Source organism: Blennius ocellaris, assembly GCF_963422515.1.
Source record: "Blennius ocellaris genome assembly, chromosome: 8".
Lineage (NCBI taxonomy): Eukaryota > Metazoa > Chordata > Actinopteri > Blenniiformes > Blenniidae > Blennius > Blennius ocellaris.
The window spans coordinates 21,775,119-21,789,725 of NC_137657.1; the positions used below are offsets into that span (position 1 = coordinate 21,775,119).

General features: G+C 39.7%; 1 protein-coding gene across 2 annotated transcripts in view; it reads right to left on the reverse strand.

The window, feature by feature from the left end:
• cdkal1 (CDK5 regulatory subunit associated protein 1-like 1) overlaps window positions 1-14,607 on the reverse strand; it is a 253,720-nt gene that overhangs the window by 68,550 nt on the left and 170,563 nt on the right. For both annotated transcript variants that reach the window (XM_080501478.1, XM_080501479.1), the window contains exon 11: window positions 1,503-1,683. In XM_080501478.1, coding sequence (XP_080357604.1) covers window positions 1,503-1,683 — 181 coding nt within the window. The remainder of the gene's footprint in view (window positions 1-1,502; window positions 1,684-14,607) is intronic.

A 14,607-nucleotide genomic window follows, 5' to 3' on the forward strand; every position in this document is an offset into this window, starting at 1 on the left:
AGAAAGGCGAGGGTGAAAAGGGAGAGGAAGAGGCGAGAAGCAGCAGTGTGGTTGTCTGGGGATTGATCCCTTCAAGACACGCTCGGCTTCTCCTCGGAGAACCGAGAGGAAGGGAAAAGAGAATGACTTATGAAGATGCTCCACTTGAAAGAGAAGTGTCAACACTTTGATGGTAAAGAGGGAGCGAGCACAAATGCACAAAGAGATGTAACATACAGAGCAGAGCTGAGCATATGTAGGAGGTGAAACTACTGAAGAAAAAAGGTCAAAGAAAACATTTAAGCCACAATGACAAACAAATGCATGGTAATGCATTAATAATAACAGAACTTGAGCATTTAGTTGCATGTAATATTAAACATATTTATGAATAGGGTGTTTAAAAATAAAACTCTATTAAATAACAGGATTAAATAGAAATTACATTAAGATGAGAAAAGATCCAATAAGCAAGCCAAGCTAATGCTGAAAAGAAGTTATTGAAAAAGAGGAGTATAATCTTCCATTGGAATGTGACAAACCTTGCTTACGATGAGGATGGTAAAGCTATAAAGCAGAGGCTATAGATAGTCCCAATTATAACTCGGCACAGCTCTGCTAAACAATAATGTAGCTGTGAGGCAAAAAGGTCATGCAAACTCAGGTGCTGCTGGTGCTGATGTCTTCAGTCTGGGTTGCTTTTTTTCCACTCAATCTTCCTCTGCTAACAATTATATCTTCATTAGCTCGTAATTGTTTCATTTGGCAGCCCAGAGAAAGAGAGATGAAGCTCGAGAGGGTATTAGTCACAAGCTGGGTAGTTACACATGGAACAATAAGAGGTTCAAATGAACCAGTAACCAACATCAAATAATGAGTTGGTGCTTCAAAATGCGGTTTCTTTACTCTCATAAAGGCGTTGAGAAATTGAAGTCGGCCATAATTGACCATTCAGGATCTTTAAGACGTAGTCAGTCTGTACATGTGTAAACTGCTTGATAGTCACTCTCGTGTCTGTTCAAGTCTTTTCCCAATCGCGAAAAAAAAAGTTATTATCCCAAGCAGACTTTTAGCATTTAGAGATTGAACCTTTAACATGACGAATACGTGTATGCACGAGTCTGCCTGTCTGGACGGGAGAGAAAAGCTCCGTCAGTCACTCAGACACACATATGTTTGATCACTCTCAGGATTGTGGATATCATCATACACATGTTATGACAGAACTGGAACAGGATTTTACATTTCAGGATGACAGACGGACAAACTGGTGTTTCCTCCATTGAAACACGGGAAAAAAAATGTACAGCCTCTGCACATGCACGCGCTTTACTACAATCATCCCACATAAGCACATATTGATTAAAGCACACTATACAATGTTATTTATTTGACTGTAAAACAATTGTATCAATTTCAGAGGCAATATGTTTGACTTATTAGTGTTGTTAAATATTTTGTCATGTTATTGTATACTGTATGTGTGTGCATCCGATCTGTAGTGACTTTATGTCCACACTCACCACATGTGCTGGTACTTGCTCCATCTTGGCAGCAGGTGTACCGGGTCTGGGGTAGAACTGGTTGATGAAGAGACTGGGGAATCGATAGTATTTTACCAGCTCCATGGTCTCTTGGAAATCCTGGTCAGTCTCACCAGGAAAACCACAGATGATGTCTGTGGCTATAGTTATACCAGGAACTCTGAAAGAGAAGGAAAGGCACGTTTAGGTGCAAGACTAGATCTTTGACGTTTATTGGTATGAAATCTTAGCCATACGGGGATGTAATGGTTTTGAGAGGTCACCAGTTCAGGGTAAGATTGAGCTTAGGGCTCTTCCTGTGTGGGGTTTGCATGAGATTCCCCCTACTGTCTGAAAACATGCAACTGAGGCTAATTTGAAGACTCTAAATTGCCTGTGTTTGACTATCTCTCTCTTTGTGTTTTGAACTGGTGATGGTATAAATATGGAAAACACTTCTAAAAACAATGTTCAGTGTATTTGATAAAGATGATCAAACCACATCTTCCATTTGTGACTCCCACTTCGTCTTCGAACTTTGTTGCATAAGAAAATTCTCGTTATGCTATATTCGGCCAATCTGATGGAAGATGTGATCTTTGATCCTTTTGCAGTTGTATCGCGGATGTCTTGGTTTTACTCTTGGCGTGGGGTTATGTCTACTACTGTTCAGAAAACATTGTGAGCCTAAGCGAATGCATCAGAAACAACAGCTGTTCATGTTGAAAAAATAAACTTAATGCTGTCTTTGTAATTGTATTCTTCGTAAGGTCATCCCACGGGCCAGACAAGACTGACTTTATTTTACGGTTTTGACCAGCCTGACTCTCCTGCTCCAGACTGGACCATTTATTGGCATTACAAAAAAAACAAAAACATTTTTTTAAAGAAAAACAACACATCATAGTGCAACATTCATGACCTATTAACTGAAACTTATGATTCTTACAAGTGGTGATATGAACCATCCTAAATTTTTGGAGTAAGTGCGCATTAGGGGAGGTTTGCACCTTTCCCCATGGACTCATTCAGCCAATCAAAACTTGATTAGCAACTTCTACTACAAATCGTTACCTATTGATTATTGAACGCCCAGCTCATTGGATTAATGGTGGCCAATAGAACAGTATGGGAATGAATGCATTGATTTGTTTCATGAATTTTGTTTGTATTGGCAGCCGTTAGATGACGAATGAAGGAACTCCGAGGGTGAATCGTGTTTGTCAGAAAACATTGTCTTGCTGAAGGATAAATTTGACATTCTCATTGAAATAAACACTATTTTGACATGTTTCCGTTGGATTTCAATGATTACGCTTCACCCTGGAGGCATTTATCATCATCTCTGGCAGTTGAAGCTACTGTCAATTACCATGAAGGGCTCCACTACCAATGCCGGAGTTCTATACAAAGCAGCATTACTCTGAGCAATGGAGTCCAGATTATTTTTGACAAGCTCGCTTTGAAACAGAACATTTTTGAAGATGCAGGTATTTGCTGGAGTGGCTTTTTTACTATTCACAATTTTTAAAAAGCCAAGATATTGATAACAATCCTTCTATCGAAGCGCTTTATACAGTGGAATGGCAGAAGCACCAGGGCCTCTTAATGTAAAGGCTTCAACAACAACAAGCCAAGACAATATCAATTATAAATGACACACTATTAGTTATGGCTCTTTTCTATTCTCTATTATCTCAGCTTTATTCATTTTCTCCCACATTCTCTGTAGTTCGTATTGATAAGAATTTAGCTTGAAAGCATAAATACCACCAACATTTTATCTCCTGTTTGGAATCCATGAGAAGCTCCAGAAATAAAGACACACCGGCATGTCGTCGAAAGGACCCGCAAAGAGAAAGACAGCTCAACAAAGATATTAAGGAAAGAGTGGGGAAGACATTTTCTCTGCTATCGACAACATGATGCATCTCTAATTACATTAACTTCCTGCATCTGCAACCCAGCGATAACCTCTGACCTATTGACAGTTTCCAATTGGCCGATGGTCATTAATATTAACCAATAGCCAGCGGGCAAAGGCATCCTTGACCTCTCAGATCTTCCTGACAACTACCCTATGGAAAAGTAAAAGTACATAAATTAAAGAATAAAACAAAAATAAACTACGTGCACAGAATGGTCAAATGGGCTGAATAAATGAATAATTCTCCATTTGTCATTAAAATTAACTTCCTGGATCCCCTCAAGCAGCAGCTCCAATCCCCCCTCCGAGTGTGCAACACAAAATTCAAGGTTTAATCCTTTATCTTATTAGGTAAACAAAGGAGTACGTGCAGCCTGTAGGCACCTATAATAATTAATCCAGTAAAGTCTCCAGAAAGTGGTAAGCTATGGTACATTTGTTTGCAATCAGAGTTTCTCCACAGTGTCAGTTGGCGCCCACACGAGGGTCAACAGTGTGAAACTTGTCGGCATGCAGGTGCAGTCCAGAATATTTGTGCAGCATATGGGATCCTCTAGCGGGGATGAAACAAATCTGAATGAGCTCACAATTATTTATCACCATTTGAAGTTCCTGCCCGCAGTAAATCCCTCCGAGCTGTTTTATTAATGGCGGCGGGAGGGAAGGTAAATAAAATTAGCAATACGAACAAACAAGCCTTTCTTTACCCCAGCCTCAATAGATAGTCGTCTCCTGCATCTCCACAGGGCTTGTACATCTAATTTGCTCCTGCCCCTGGGTGGTAGCGCTGATGGTGAGGAGGTATAGGCAGCTCACATGTCCTTTTCATTCTGGTAGCGCTACTAAAAAATTGACACCATTGCTGGGAAAAAAATGTACAATTCAGGCCAAGGGTGCAAAATAACAAAAGGAGATAGAACAGTGGAGAAATGAGCAGGGGGAGAGGGAGAGGAGTGTGAATTGGCTTTTGTGGATGCTCCTTAGGTGGAAGCAGAAAGGGGAAGGAAAAAAAAAACAAAACAAAAAAAAACCCAGACACATACTCACACACTCACATTTTGACACCTCTACCTCTCCCACATCTGAGGGTGATAGAGGTGTGATGTGTGATACTAATGAACAAGAACCACACTGATACTTTCCTTGTTAAAATGAGAGAGGAGAAGTGTATCTTGTTATTGTTCACCTTTCAAAAAAAAAAAAAAAAAAAACTGTGAGAAAAACGGAGAGAATCCAGGATAGAGAAATAGAAAGATGAGAAGGAAAAAAAACAAGAAAGGATGAATAGATTACATTTAGGCTCTATTCACTTTCAATTAAAATGCAGGAGAGGAACATTTTTACTAATTTACAAACTGAAAACTAGTTTGTTTAAACTGGAATGAACTTTTGTTACAAAGCACAAGTCCTAATTCTGCCTTCCTTGTTTCTCCCAGCGATCCCTGCAGCTTTATGATTATACTCTCAACTTTGAATCACATTTCTATTTTATGTGACAAAACTCATAAAACATATCTATTATTTATATCTAATAAAGTAGCGGGCGAATGCAGCTCTGACGGCTGCTCTAAATTCCTGTTTACAGTAAACAGAGCAAGATATTGGTACGTGGGGCATTGTCATTTTAATAGGGGGCAGGAGTGGTAATGAAAGAGAGATGAGTTATGCGGCCAATGAATGGATCTGAATAGAGCCTTACCTAACGAAAAAAAACACTGACAGTGCAAGATGGCTGTCTTTGGTGTGTGGAAAAGAGATAAAACAGACAGAGGAGAGCAGGATCTATCAAATGAGACATTATCTGGCTCAGTCAGGCACGGAGAAGGAGTTAATGTCAAGTATTGATTCAGGACAGATATTCAAGAAAGCGTTCTTCACCAGATATATATATATATATATATATATACATATATATACACACACACACACACACACACACACACACACACACACACACACACACACACACACACACACACACACACACACACACACACACACACTTTGTCTAAACTGTCTCTATTTCAACAAACTCCTGTCTACTGGAGGTCACGCACCTCAATAATTCTGAACGAGCTGAGCCCTGCAATGGGAGCAGTAACATAAGCTTCTATCCATAGTACCTGCAAATAATTAACAACATGAAACACATGCATGTTTGTAGTTAATTTCCTGTTTACGAATCAATTTCAAAAAGGCTAACATTTAGATTATAGGTCATCGTAACTTTCGCTTAACTTAATCAGAGAATGAAGCAATAGTATCTGTGAAATGACACATTTCTATTGGTTTTGACAGAAGTAACGAATCCATAACTGGCTTTCAGTAACTACCTCATTTGTGACAAATATTATAGGAGCATTTAAGAAAAGCAAGGCATGACATTTTACACGACGGTGTCCACTAATCATAATACCTCTTCAAATGTCATCTTTGAGTGCATCCTGAAGCTATTTTTTTTATCGCAGCTCCATTAAATCAAGTCTTTGTTTGAGAATGTCTGAGACTGTGAATTAACGGTTTGAAGTAAGCCAAGACCCTTTGAAATCCGAGGACAGGATGGAGAAGGTTGACTGAAAGCTAAAGCTGAATTTGAAGTGCAGGAAGTTTGGTAAACCATCATAGCTACTTGTGGGCTTGGACAAGTGGAAACAGGTTAATTTTAGTGCCGGGTTTGATTATTTTATCTTTTATTAGTTTAAAAGATTTTGAAGGGGAAGGGGGCTGCAGTAATTGGACGATTACTCAATATATTGGATTTTATCCACTATATTGTCGACTGCTTTTCTTTATTTAGCGCCATTGATCAATTGGGGGGGTGCATTGGATCCACCACGAATCAAGTAAAACCTCCACGAAGTTTACAGTCAGTCAAACAGCAGTTTTTTTTTTTAGGTAGTTTTAGAATTTTGGTATTATTTGCTGCTTCTTATCACACTCTGGATTGGAAGTGAAATACATTCACATGCGTTACGTTTCTCATGTCCTCAGTCGTAGACATGAAACTTATTTTATTCTTTGAATAGTTCAACAGGGATAAAAAGGATGTAAAGGTACTTTTAGGGCTGATATTTCTTGACATGCTGCAGAATGACAGACAATAGTGAGTACTCCAAAGAAAAAAGATATAAACAAGTACAAGATGAGGTTGGTGTGCATCCCGTCTCTGTCACTTCCCAGAAGACAGTGGACTCCATTAACCACAGTGGACGATCATCGGGCTGGTGTGTGTCAATTTGCACCGGGAGAAAGCGTTCATAGAAGATTTAATACTTTTAATTAAAACACCCGATAAGCGCTCAGTCAATCCCCAATCTGCCTCAATGAGTAGAATTAAGCTTCATAGAACACACTATTGTCTGTGTTATTATTATTATCAACTCTTTGTTTGCAGAGGCCCTCACAGATTCCATACATGAGCACTTGCATTTCCACACACGCACAACCATCATCCTTTTCATCATACATTCAAAATATGTGCATGTGTACACAAGCGTGTTTGCACAACAGATGCCTGTGAGCGGCCTCCGTGATAAGATGAAGGCGAGACCACTGGGACAGAAGAACCCTGCAAAAATGACAACAAGAGGAAAAATGAGTGTGGCACGGAGGTGCAGAGATGCGGGTGATGGGTGGAGGGATGGAAGGATGAGAGCAGGTAAAAAAAAAAAAAAAAAAAGACAATATGGGAAGGTAAATATTTACCTATTCATGTGTCGGAAAGAGACCATGCTACCCATCTGTGCGGCAGCGTGTGTGGTGTATGTGTGTTCTCTGAAATGGTAATGTGTGGCATGCTGGGGCTGCTGCAGCGTAGGAGTCGGACGGTGCAGGAAAGAGAGAGAAAAAAAACGGCAGTGTGTGTGTGTGTGGGATGGGGGGGGGGTGATGAAAATGCTAAAGAATTGTGCTTTGGGGAGAGTTTGTGTCAAATATAAAAAAAAGTTTGCAAAGCTGCTGTCTTGAGAAAAAAATAAAAACCTAAATAAAATCACATTAACGTGTAATCTGACAGCTTCGCTATGATGTGTAATTGTGTGTGAGGGAAAGGAAGAGAGAGCAGCAGCTGGAGCGCGAGTGAGAAGAAAGTCTATGAGGAATGAAGTTTGATGATTATGGAGCCATGACATATTGGGTGAAAATTAAGTTTGGGTTTGAGATAAGCAATGCTCATGTGTGAGAAACAGAGCGAGCGGTGGGGTTTTCGCTGTGGATTCAAAGTTCTCATCGCAGCCATCTGTCCGCTCCCATACTCCTTAAAGTTCACAGCTGATGTGAGTTTTTCAAACAGCAGTGAGATCTCTGGGTGCATCACCAACAACAACACTGGTAATATGATGTACGGCTATTTTTAAAACGCAAATTAAAACACTTTGTGGACTGAAAGACTTGGTACTGCTGCTCAGCTGAATGGTTTGACATTACGTTGATGTGATAACAAGCACGGCAAAAAGTGAATTCCTGGGAATTTCATCAAAGTCACCACATGAGTCTGCTCAACAGACCCACATGTTGCATGTGTCTTATTCTTTTTTTATTGTTTCGGTTCTAAACAAACTGCTGCATAGCGATAGAGGGAAGAATGGTTTATCTAAACTGCCTCTATAATTATTCTCGGGAGTTGAAGAGAACAGACTACATGTGTGCTTTGTCCTTCACCAAACCGGGATTTCTTCACCAGTAAATGAATATGGAAATTATTTGAGGACAACATTCAAACATTGTATGGCCAGCAGACCTCGTCCAGCCTTTTAGTTATCTGTGACAAGAAGATCAATGACGCACACAGCATAACCAGCTTTCCTTGAAGTGTGTCAAGCTCATGCTTGTCATTAATTTTATTCTTTATGGATATGTGGCCATTCTAGTTCCTGAAGTCACAGGTGAGGCTGTGCATGTATATTGTACAGTCGAGGAAAACCACATTAACAAGTTGAAGACTGATGCAGACCAGGAACTTCACCTAATCACAACCATGTGAATGCTTCCGCTTAAACGATAGATTTATACAGAGCAGATCTGTATTCAACTTATGGCTTGGATTGATACATGAGTTCTGCTTTTTCATGTGTTTTCTCGAGATCTCAACCCGCTGAGGCAAATCTGAGGATCACATATTCTGGTTTTGAAAAATCTTTGAATAGACTTAGGGTTGCTATTGAAAATCTTAGACTGCTTGGACTCTGAGAAGAACTACTTAAATTAGTTTTTTTTTTTTTTTAGAAATATCTATTCTATTTAGATCCTTTTAATAGTTGATAGTGGCTCAATTCTCCATGAGATTCAATGACAAAATATGCTGAGAATTCTAACAAATCAAAATGATTTTATTAAACATAGTCTATTCAATATGTGCGGTGTGTTTTCCACATGTGTATCCAGTTTGTCTTTATTTGTGCAACGGTGAGCTGCTGTGATGACTGAATTTCTCCATGTTGAATTGATAATCCAAACTTATCTGATCTTATCGCAATAAAACCCATCTCCAACAGACATCATATACATTGAAGTACCTTTGAAAGTCATTCAAATCTTCTTTTACAATGACTTTCTGAAGGTGAGCTTCTTTTCAACCAAATCTGGGAGACTCCACATGTCAGATGCATTATGGCCGTCCGTAAAACATTTTATAAAAGGAGTCAAAGAGGACAAACAACAAGCAGGAATTTACATTGTGCCCTCAAGGTTATTGATTGGAATGTTTCACTTATTTGTGTTGCTGTTTGGTAAAAAGAAAATGTTTGGAAGTCTGTTTATTTGCCTTCTGAATTCTCCTACCTTTGAAAGAAACATACATTCATGTGATGAGGTGCAATGTTGAGGATGACGATTATGCCATTCGAGATTTGACAAATATGCCAGTGGAATGCATTGTGTCCCCAAAATGTGGACGAGTGAAGACACAGGTATCCACAGTCCACATGCGCACACACTACATCCAATCCATCCGTTACATCCAATCTATCAGAAGAGACAGAAGGAATCAAAGAAAAAAAGAGAAGAATAAGGACACTTGTGCGGAGTGTGAGTAATCACTCAGACACTTAAGTGTTTGATTTAGCTGTGGCAGCTCGAGGTAATGGCACTGTCATGTAGCAGCTCAATTTACAGAGAAAGGGAGAGGTCTCCTTGGTTATCCCTCACTTTCCTCACCCACTGCCACCATCAAGGATGAAGGAGAGGACTGTCAGCGCAAGCTGAGGGGATGCCAGGTGACTGCCCAGATAACGGGGGAATTTCAGGCACATCAAAGCTGCGCAAGCAAACAATGGATCTCACAGAGGCCCTGATGTGAACTATAATGACTGTAAAATGACTTCCCAGACCCAAGTGATGACTACCATGACCTGAAAACCTGATTATGTTGAAGCCGGGGTTATGTTCTTTCCACGAGAGTGTGGACAGACGCTAACAATTAATCCATTTAAAGAGTCAAGAGGCTGTTAGGTAATGTTCAGGATTCAGCAGAAGTTAAAGAAAACAGTGGCATGTGTGAGCAGAGAGTTGGCAGACAAATGATTGGTTCGGAGACAGAACGAGACAGGTGATGGCTTCAGTTGGCCTGAGAGGAGCTGTCAAACTGTCGGAAAGGCTTTCTCAACGTGGAGCTTCACCTTTTCACTTCCTGGCTTTCTCTCAGTCAAACTTCTGGGAATTAATGGTTAAACGTGGGATTTTTCTTTCACTTGTGAAAGAAAACTCAAGTGGAAATCCTATATTAAGCATTCCATTTTGGTTATCAACAGACTCCCACACTCATCATTTGTCATCTTGCTCCTTTAATCTTTTCCTATGATTAGCTATTTACGGAGAGATAGATAAAAAATCTGTTTCAAATATTTGGAGGAAAAAAAGACCAAAAAAAATGGTTTTATTTTATTTGTTTAGTAAACGAGTTTGTTCAGGAAAAGTCTTTACATTAAGCGATCACCTGATATTGGATATACCTACAAATGGCCTGTGTAAACACGGTGGATATACCGGTGGTCTATTAAGAGAATACCATTCGTCTTTAAACCTACAGTGCAAAATAACCTCTGTCTCTCTGTGCAGCAGGTCATTTGTAAAGATCGAGGTGGCTGCAGCAGAATGAATGGAGAGCCAAGTAAATAATGATCCCGCTGGAGTCATCAGTAAACTTTATCATTTAATGAAACAGCCCGAACACAGCAGAGCAGAACTGCAGTTCAATTTAACACACACACTTACACATGCTGGCACACACATACTTCATTAGCCTTGGAGAAGGGTAATGAGAACACACACATACACATTCCATTAGTCTGAGGGTGGAGTAATAAGAGCACACAGACACCACAAATCCATCCATTCACACGTGCGCGCACACAGATATTTTGCACACACACACACACATAAAAGCTTTAAGGAGCGCAGCGGTGCAAAGGCATGACACTCATGACTGGCTATTCAGGCGTTAAATGGACTGTCCCTTTGCACTTTATTTCAATTTAATCCAGCGTTCATTGGCATACCGGCCGTATGTGATTCATCATTCCATCCCACTGTGCTGACCTGACCTGCTCAGACATGGATAACATCAAGGCTCCGGATAAATGCAGGACATAAAAGCCTTATCTGAAAGAAATGAATAGTGGACATGCCATAGGAGCGCGCTTTGGTCCGCTCTTTATCGGGCAGCTCACCGTCAGAGTTAAAAAATATTGTTAACGACATGAATTGCTGAAACAGGTAACGAGCCACATCTGTCCTCTCATAAGGAGATTATGAGTAGATATTCAAATAATACCATAAAAAAAATACTGAACTAAAGGTTAAATCCCAAAAAGATTAACCACGATAATTGCTTCTCATTTAAAAGACTTTGTAATAGTTTGTTCAGATTCCCTTATTCATAATAAAAGGTGAATTTGATGTTGAGGCAGGTTTGACTGACCTTAGTTATGCACACACACTGTGTCAATGAGATAAACAAGACACGGGTGGGTGGTGGTGGTGGAGGAGGTGTTGGGGGGGGGGGGGTGGGGGGTAGTATTCAAAGACATTGATTGACATCTGCTGCCAGTGACAGGCAGCAAACTGTGTGTTAAGCAAGAAAGACCTTTGACTGATGCTGCAGTTGGTGGTAATCATTTTTAACTAACTGATCATTTTATGAGTCATTAGGCGGACAGACACCGGGGCTTGAGAACCACATCATGTGGGGGGTTCTTTTGTTTGGGGGGGGGGGGGTGAAGAAGAACCTGTCATGCCAAATCAATTAGTGTCACTTTCAACTTGTGACTCCTCCAGTAAAAGACATAGAAAGACATCCCAGACAATCAGGCTCTGACAGCATTATATAAAAACAAATAATATATTTAGTTTTCCCAAAAAACCTAATTGTAATAAATCACAAGGCTGCTTTTTTGGCTTCACTGAAAAACTCTGATTATGTTTATTCCCTTGATTTCAGAAAGCAGACTCTTTCTTCCTGATTGCTCTATGTATTTATACACTGGTGCATTTCTCCAATTATGTGCCATGTACTGGTTTACTTGCGTAATATCTTCATTTTGAGTCATGCAGTGTAATGGTGCAGACATTTAATGACTTTACAAGATAAACCCCTTTAATTCTATTGTCACATGTACTTTATATTCAAGTTGTGTAATTGTTTACTATTAAGCTTTGTTATGATTGACTGTGTACTTGGAATCTTGCTCTGTTTTTGCAGTCTACCCTGCGGGTGCAAGAGGTTAACCCCTGACCTCGATTGACAGCACGCAATCCTGGTTGCAATAATTTACTATGGCGGGGGCTGTAATCTTCAACTCATTGGGTGCATTTGTGCAGATATTTAACTCGTCTACAAACTGGGCCTTTTATTTTTGGTCCCATGCAATCTGTATGCGAGTTATGTTGTTAAGTTCAAGTTTTCTGTCATTAGACATGACTTCAACCCTTGTATCACACTTAGATTATAAGAGATATTAATACATTTTATGAACTAAGCTAATAAAACATTCTCCATGGGGACAAATTAATATATAATTGCCGTGCATTTTCTAAGTTGTATTTAAATGTGGCTAATATTAATAAGGCAAAGCTTGGCAAGGCCAATTTATTCATAGAGCACCAGTCAGACACAGTGCTTTACAATATCAAATAAACACATTAAAACAATAATGAAGCAACGAGTCATTAAAACTAATATCTAAAGTTTTTTACAGTGATTGGATTAATCATATTCACCTTTCCAGTTTATGACTCCAAAAAAAACAAAAAAACAATAACGACCTGACATGAACTTTATGTGACAATGGAGACGCAAATCAAGATTGAAGCTGTGAAGACTTTATAAGTATGAGACACATTAAAATTCAATGTAAGTGTGGTCAGAATGCTGAAGTATCAGGCGATGTACATGGCACATATACTCTGCTCTTGAAACACATAAAAATCTTTTCTTTGGAACAGCAAATAGGTAAATGATAAGAAGTGTTTCTGTTTGTGTAGGAATCTGAGTTGGAAGTTAAACTGCATTCATAGGATGACAAAGTGAGAGTCCATTCTTTTGGGTTTAATAGCTTACCTTGGCTAAATATTACTTAACTCTTAAGTTTGGTGGCAGTTTTCCCGCCCTGTCTCTCCAACAGTGAGTGTGAGTTTGGAAACACAAACAAACTCAGCATTAGTTTAAAAAACAAAAACAAAAAAAAAAGAAAGCTGAGCTAGCTGCCGGAGATAATCCACCTGAGGGTGGAAAAATATGTTGCGCAATAATAAAGGTGAAAACAAAGTGACGCTGAAACACGCACAAACAGAGAAGAGTCCATCAACAGTGAGTGAAACTGCATGTTTGGAAATAATCTCACAAAGGCAAGCGTGACTCAAACGCCCGGCGAGAGAAATGTGAGAAGAGAGACGGAGAGACTGAAAGGTGAGTCAGACACTGAAGGATGTGCTGAAGTATCAGCTGACCTTGTTTGAGTACACTGGGAGGGTTGCAGACACATGGAAAGTTAACACTTCGCCGCCTCGTCCCTTGACATTCCTCGATGTTTTCGTGAGATGGCTCTCAGGTTAACAGTGTACCACGCTGCCTTGTTCCCAGTCATGGGTGCCCAATGTGGGTGTTTGCATACTTACAGCTGGTTTTGATCAGAAATCAAAAGTGCTGTTATCGGCTTTGAGCGGCCTGAAAAAGTGAAGAAAAAAAAAAAGGGGGTGGGCGGTGGGGGGGGGGGTTCTGCATGATAGCAAGTACTGGGGATGACCGTGCACATTTGAAAACATTCATAACAGTTGTTTACAAAAAAAACAAAAAACATAAAAAAAAACAAAAAACAAAGTGAGATGTGCAGTCCTTGGTTTATTTCTCACCCCTACATGGTTGTCCACTCCCAGTGTGAAGTGGGTGTGAATACAAGATTGTCACTTTCATAAGGTTGCAGAAATAGACACAGACCCTCCCTATGCCATTTACAGAAGGGTGTGGATGGAGGACATTTCCAAAGCTATCCGATAAACACTTTATACACGTGAAGCTGTCCAGAACCTTGCAAGTTTAACCTTGCAGCTCGGCGTGTGTATGCGTGCGTGTTACTTTACACTACGTCTGACTGGTTGTGTGGTGATAAGGGAGGAGGCAGGTTGTACTCTTCATTCCAGCTTGTTTTGATCATTTTACATGATATCTGCGTTTGCACGCTTCTGTCCCGTTTCTTGTGGTGAGACTTTCACATCATGTTTCACTCAGTCGATTTGGAGTTGACTTAATGGGTGTTATTTTCAAGGTGGTCAGACCACATGTATCCCCAAAAACTTTCAATGAGTCTTAAAAAAAAAAAAAGCTACAGGGCAAACATTTCTCTGGGTGTTCTTTTTTTTTTTTTAATGTATTCATTTCTGTGGAGTTCATCTGTTAAAAGAAAATCCCTCTTTTCAATGAACTTTTGAGGGAAGGTAAACACCAATTTTTTTTAATTTTCATTTCATAACTGATTAATTGATACTAACATACATTTCATTCAGGTAAAACAATCAGAGGAAACATAGCCATGTGTGTCCTGGGGTGTCAGTTACATTTGATACAATTTCTTGGTGGGAAATGAGCCGATGTGCTTTCCCACATACCAGAGTACAAATACAACTTTGTTCGAGGGAAAACGAAAAAACCAATATCACCAAATCTTTTGGGTAAATATAGAAAAATGT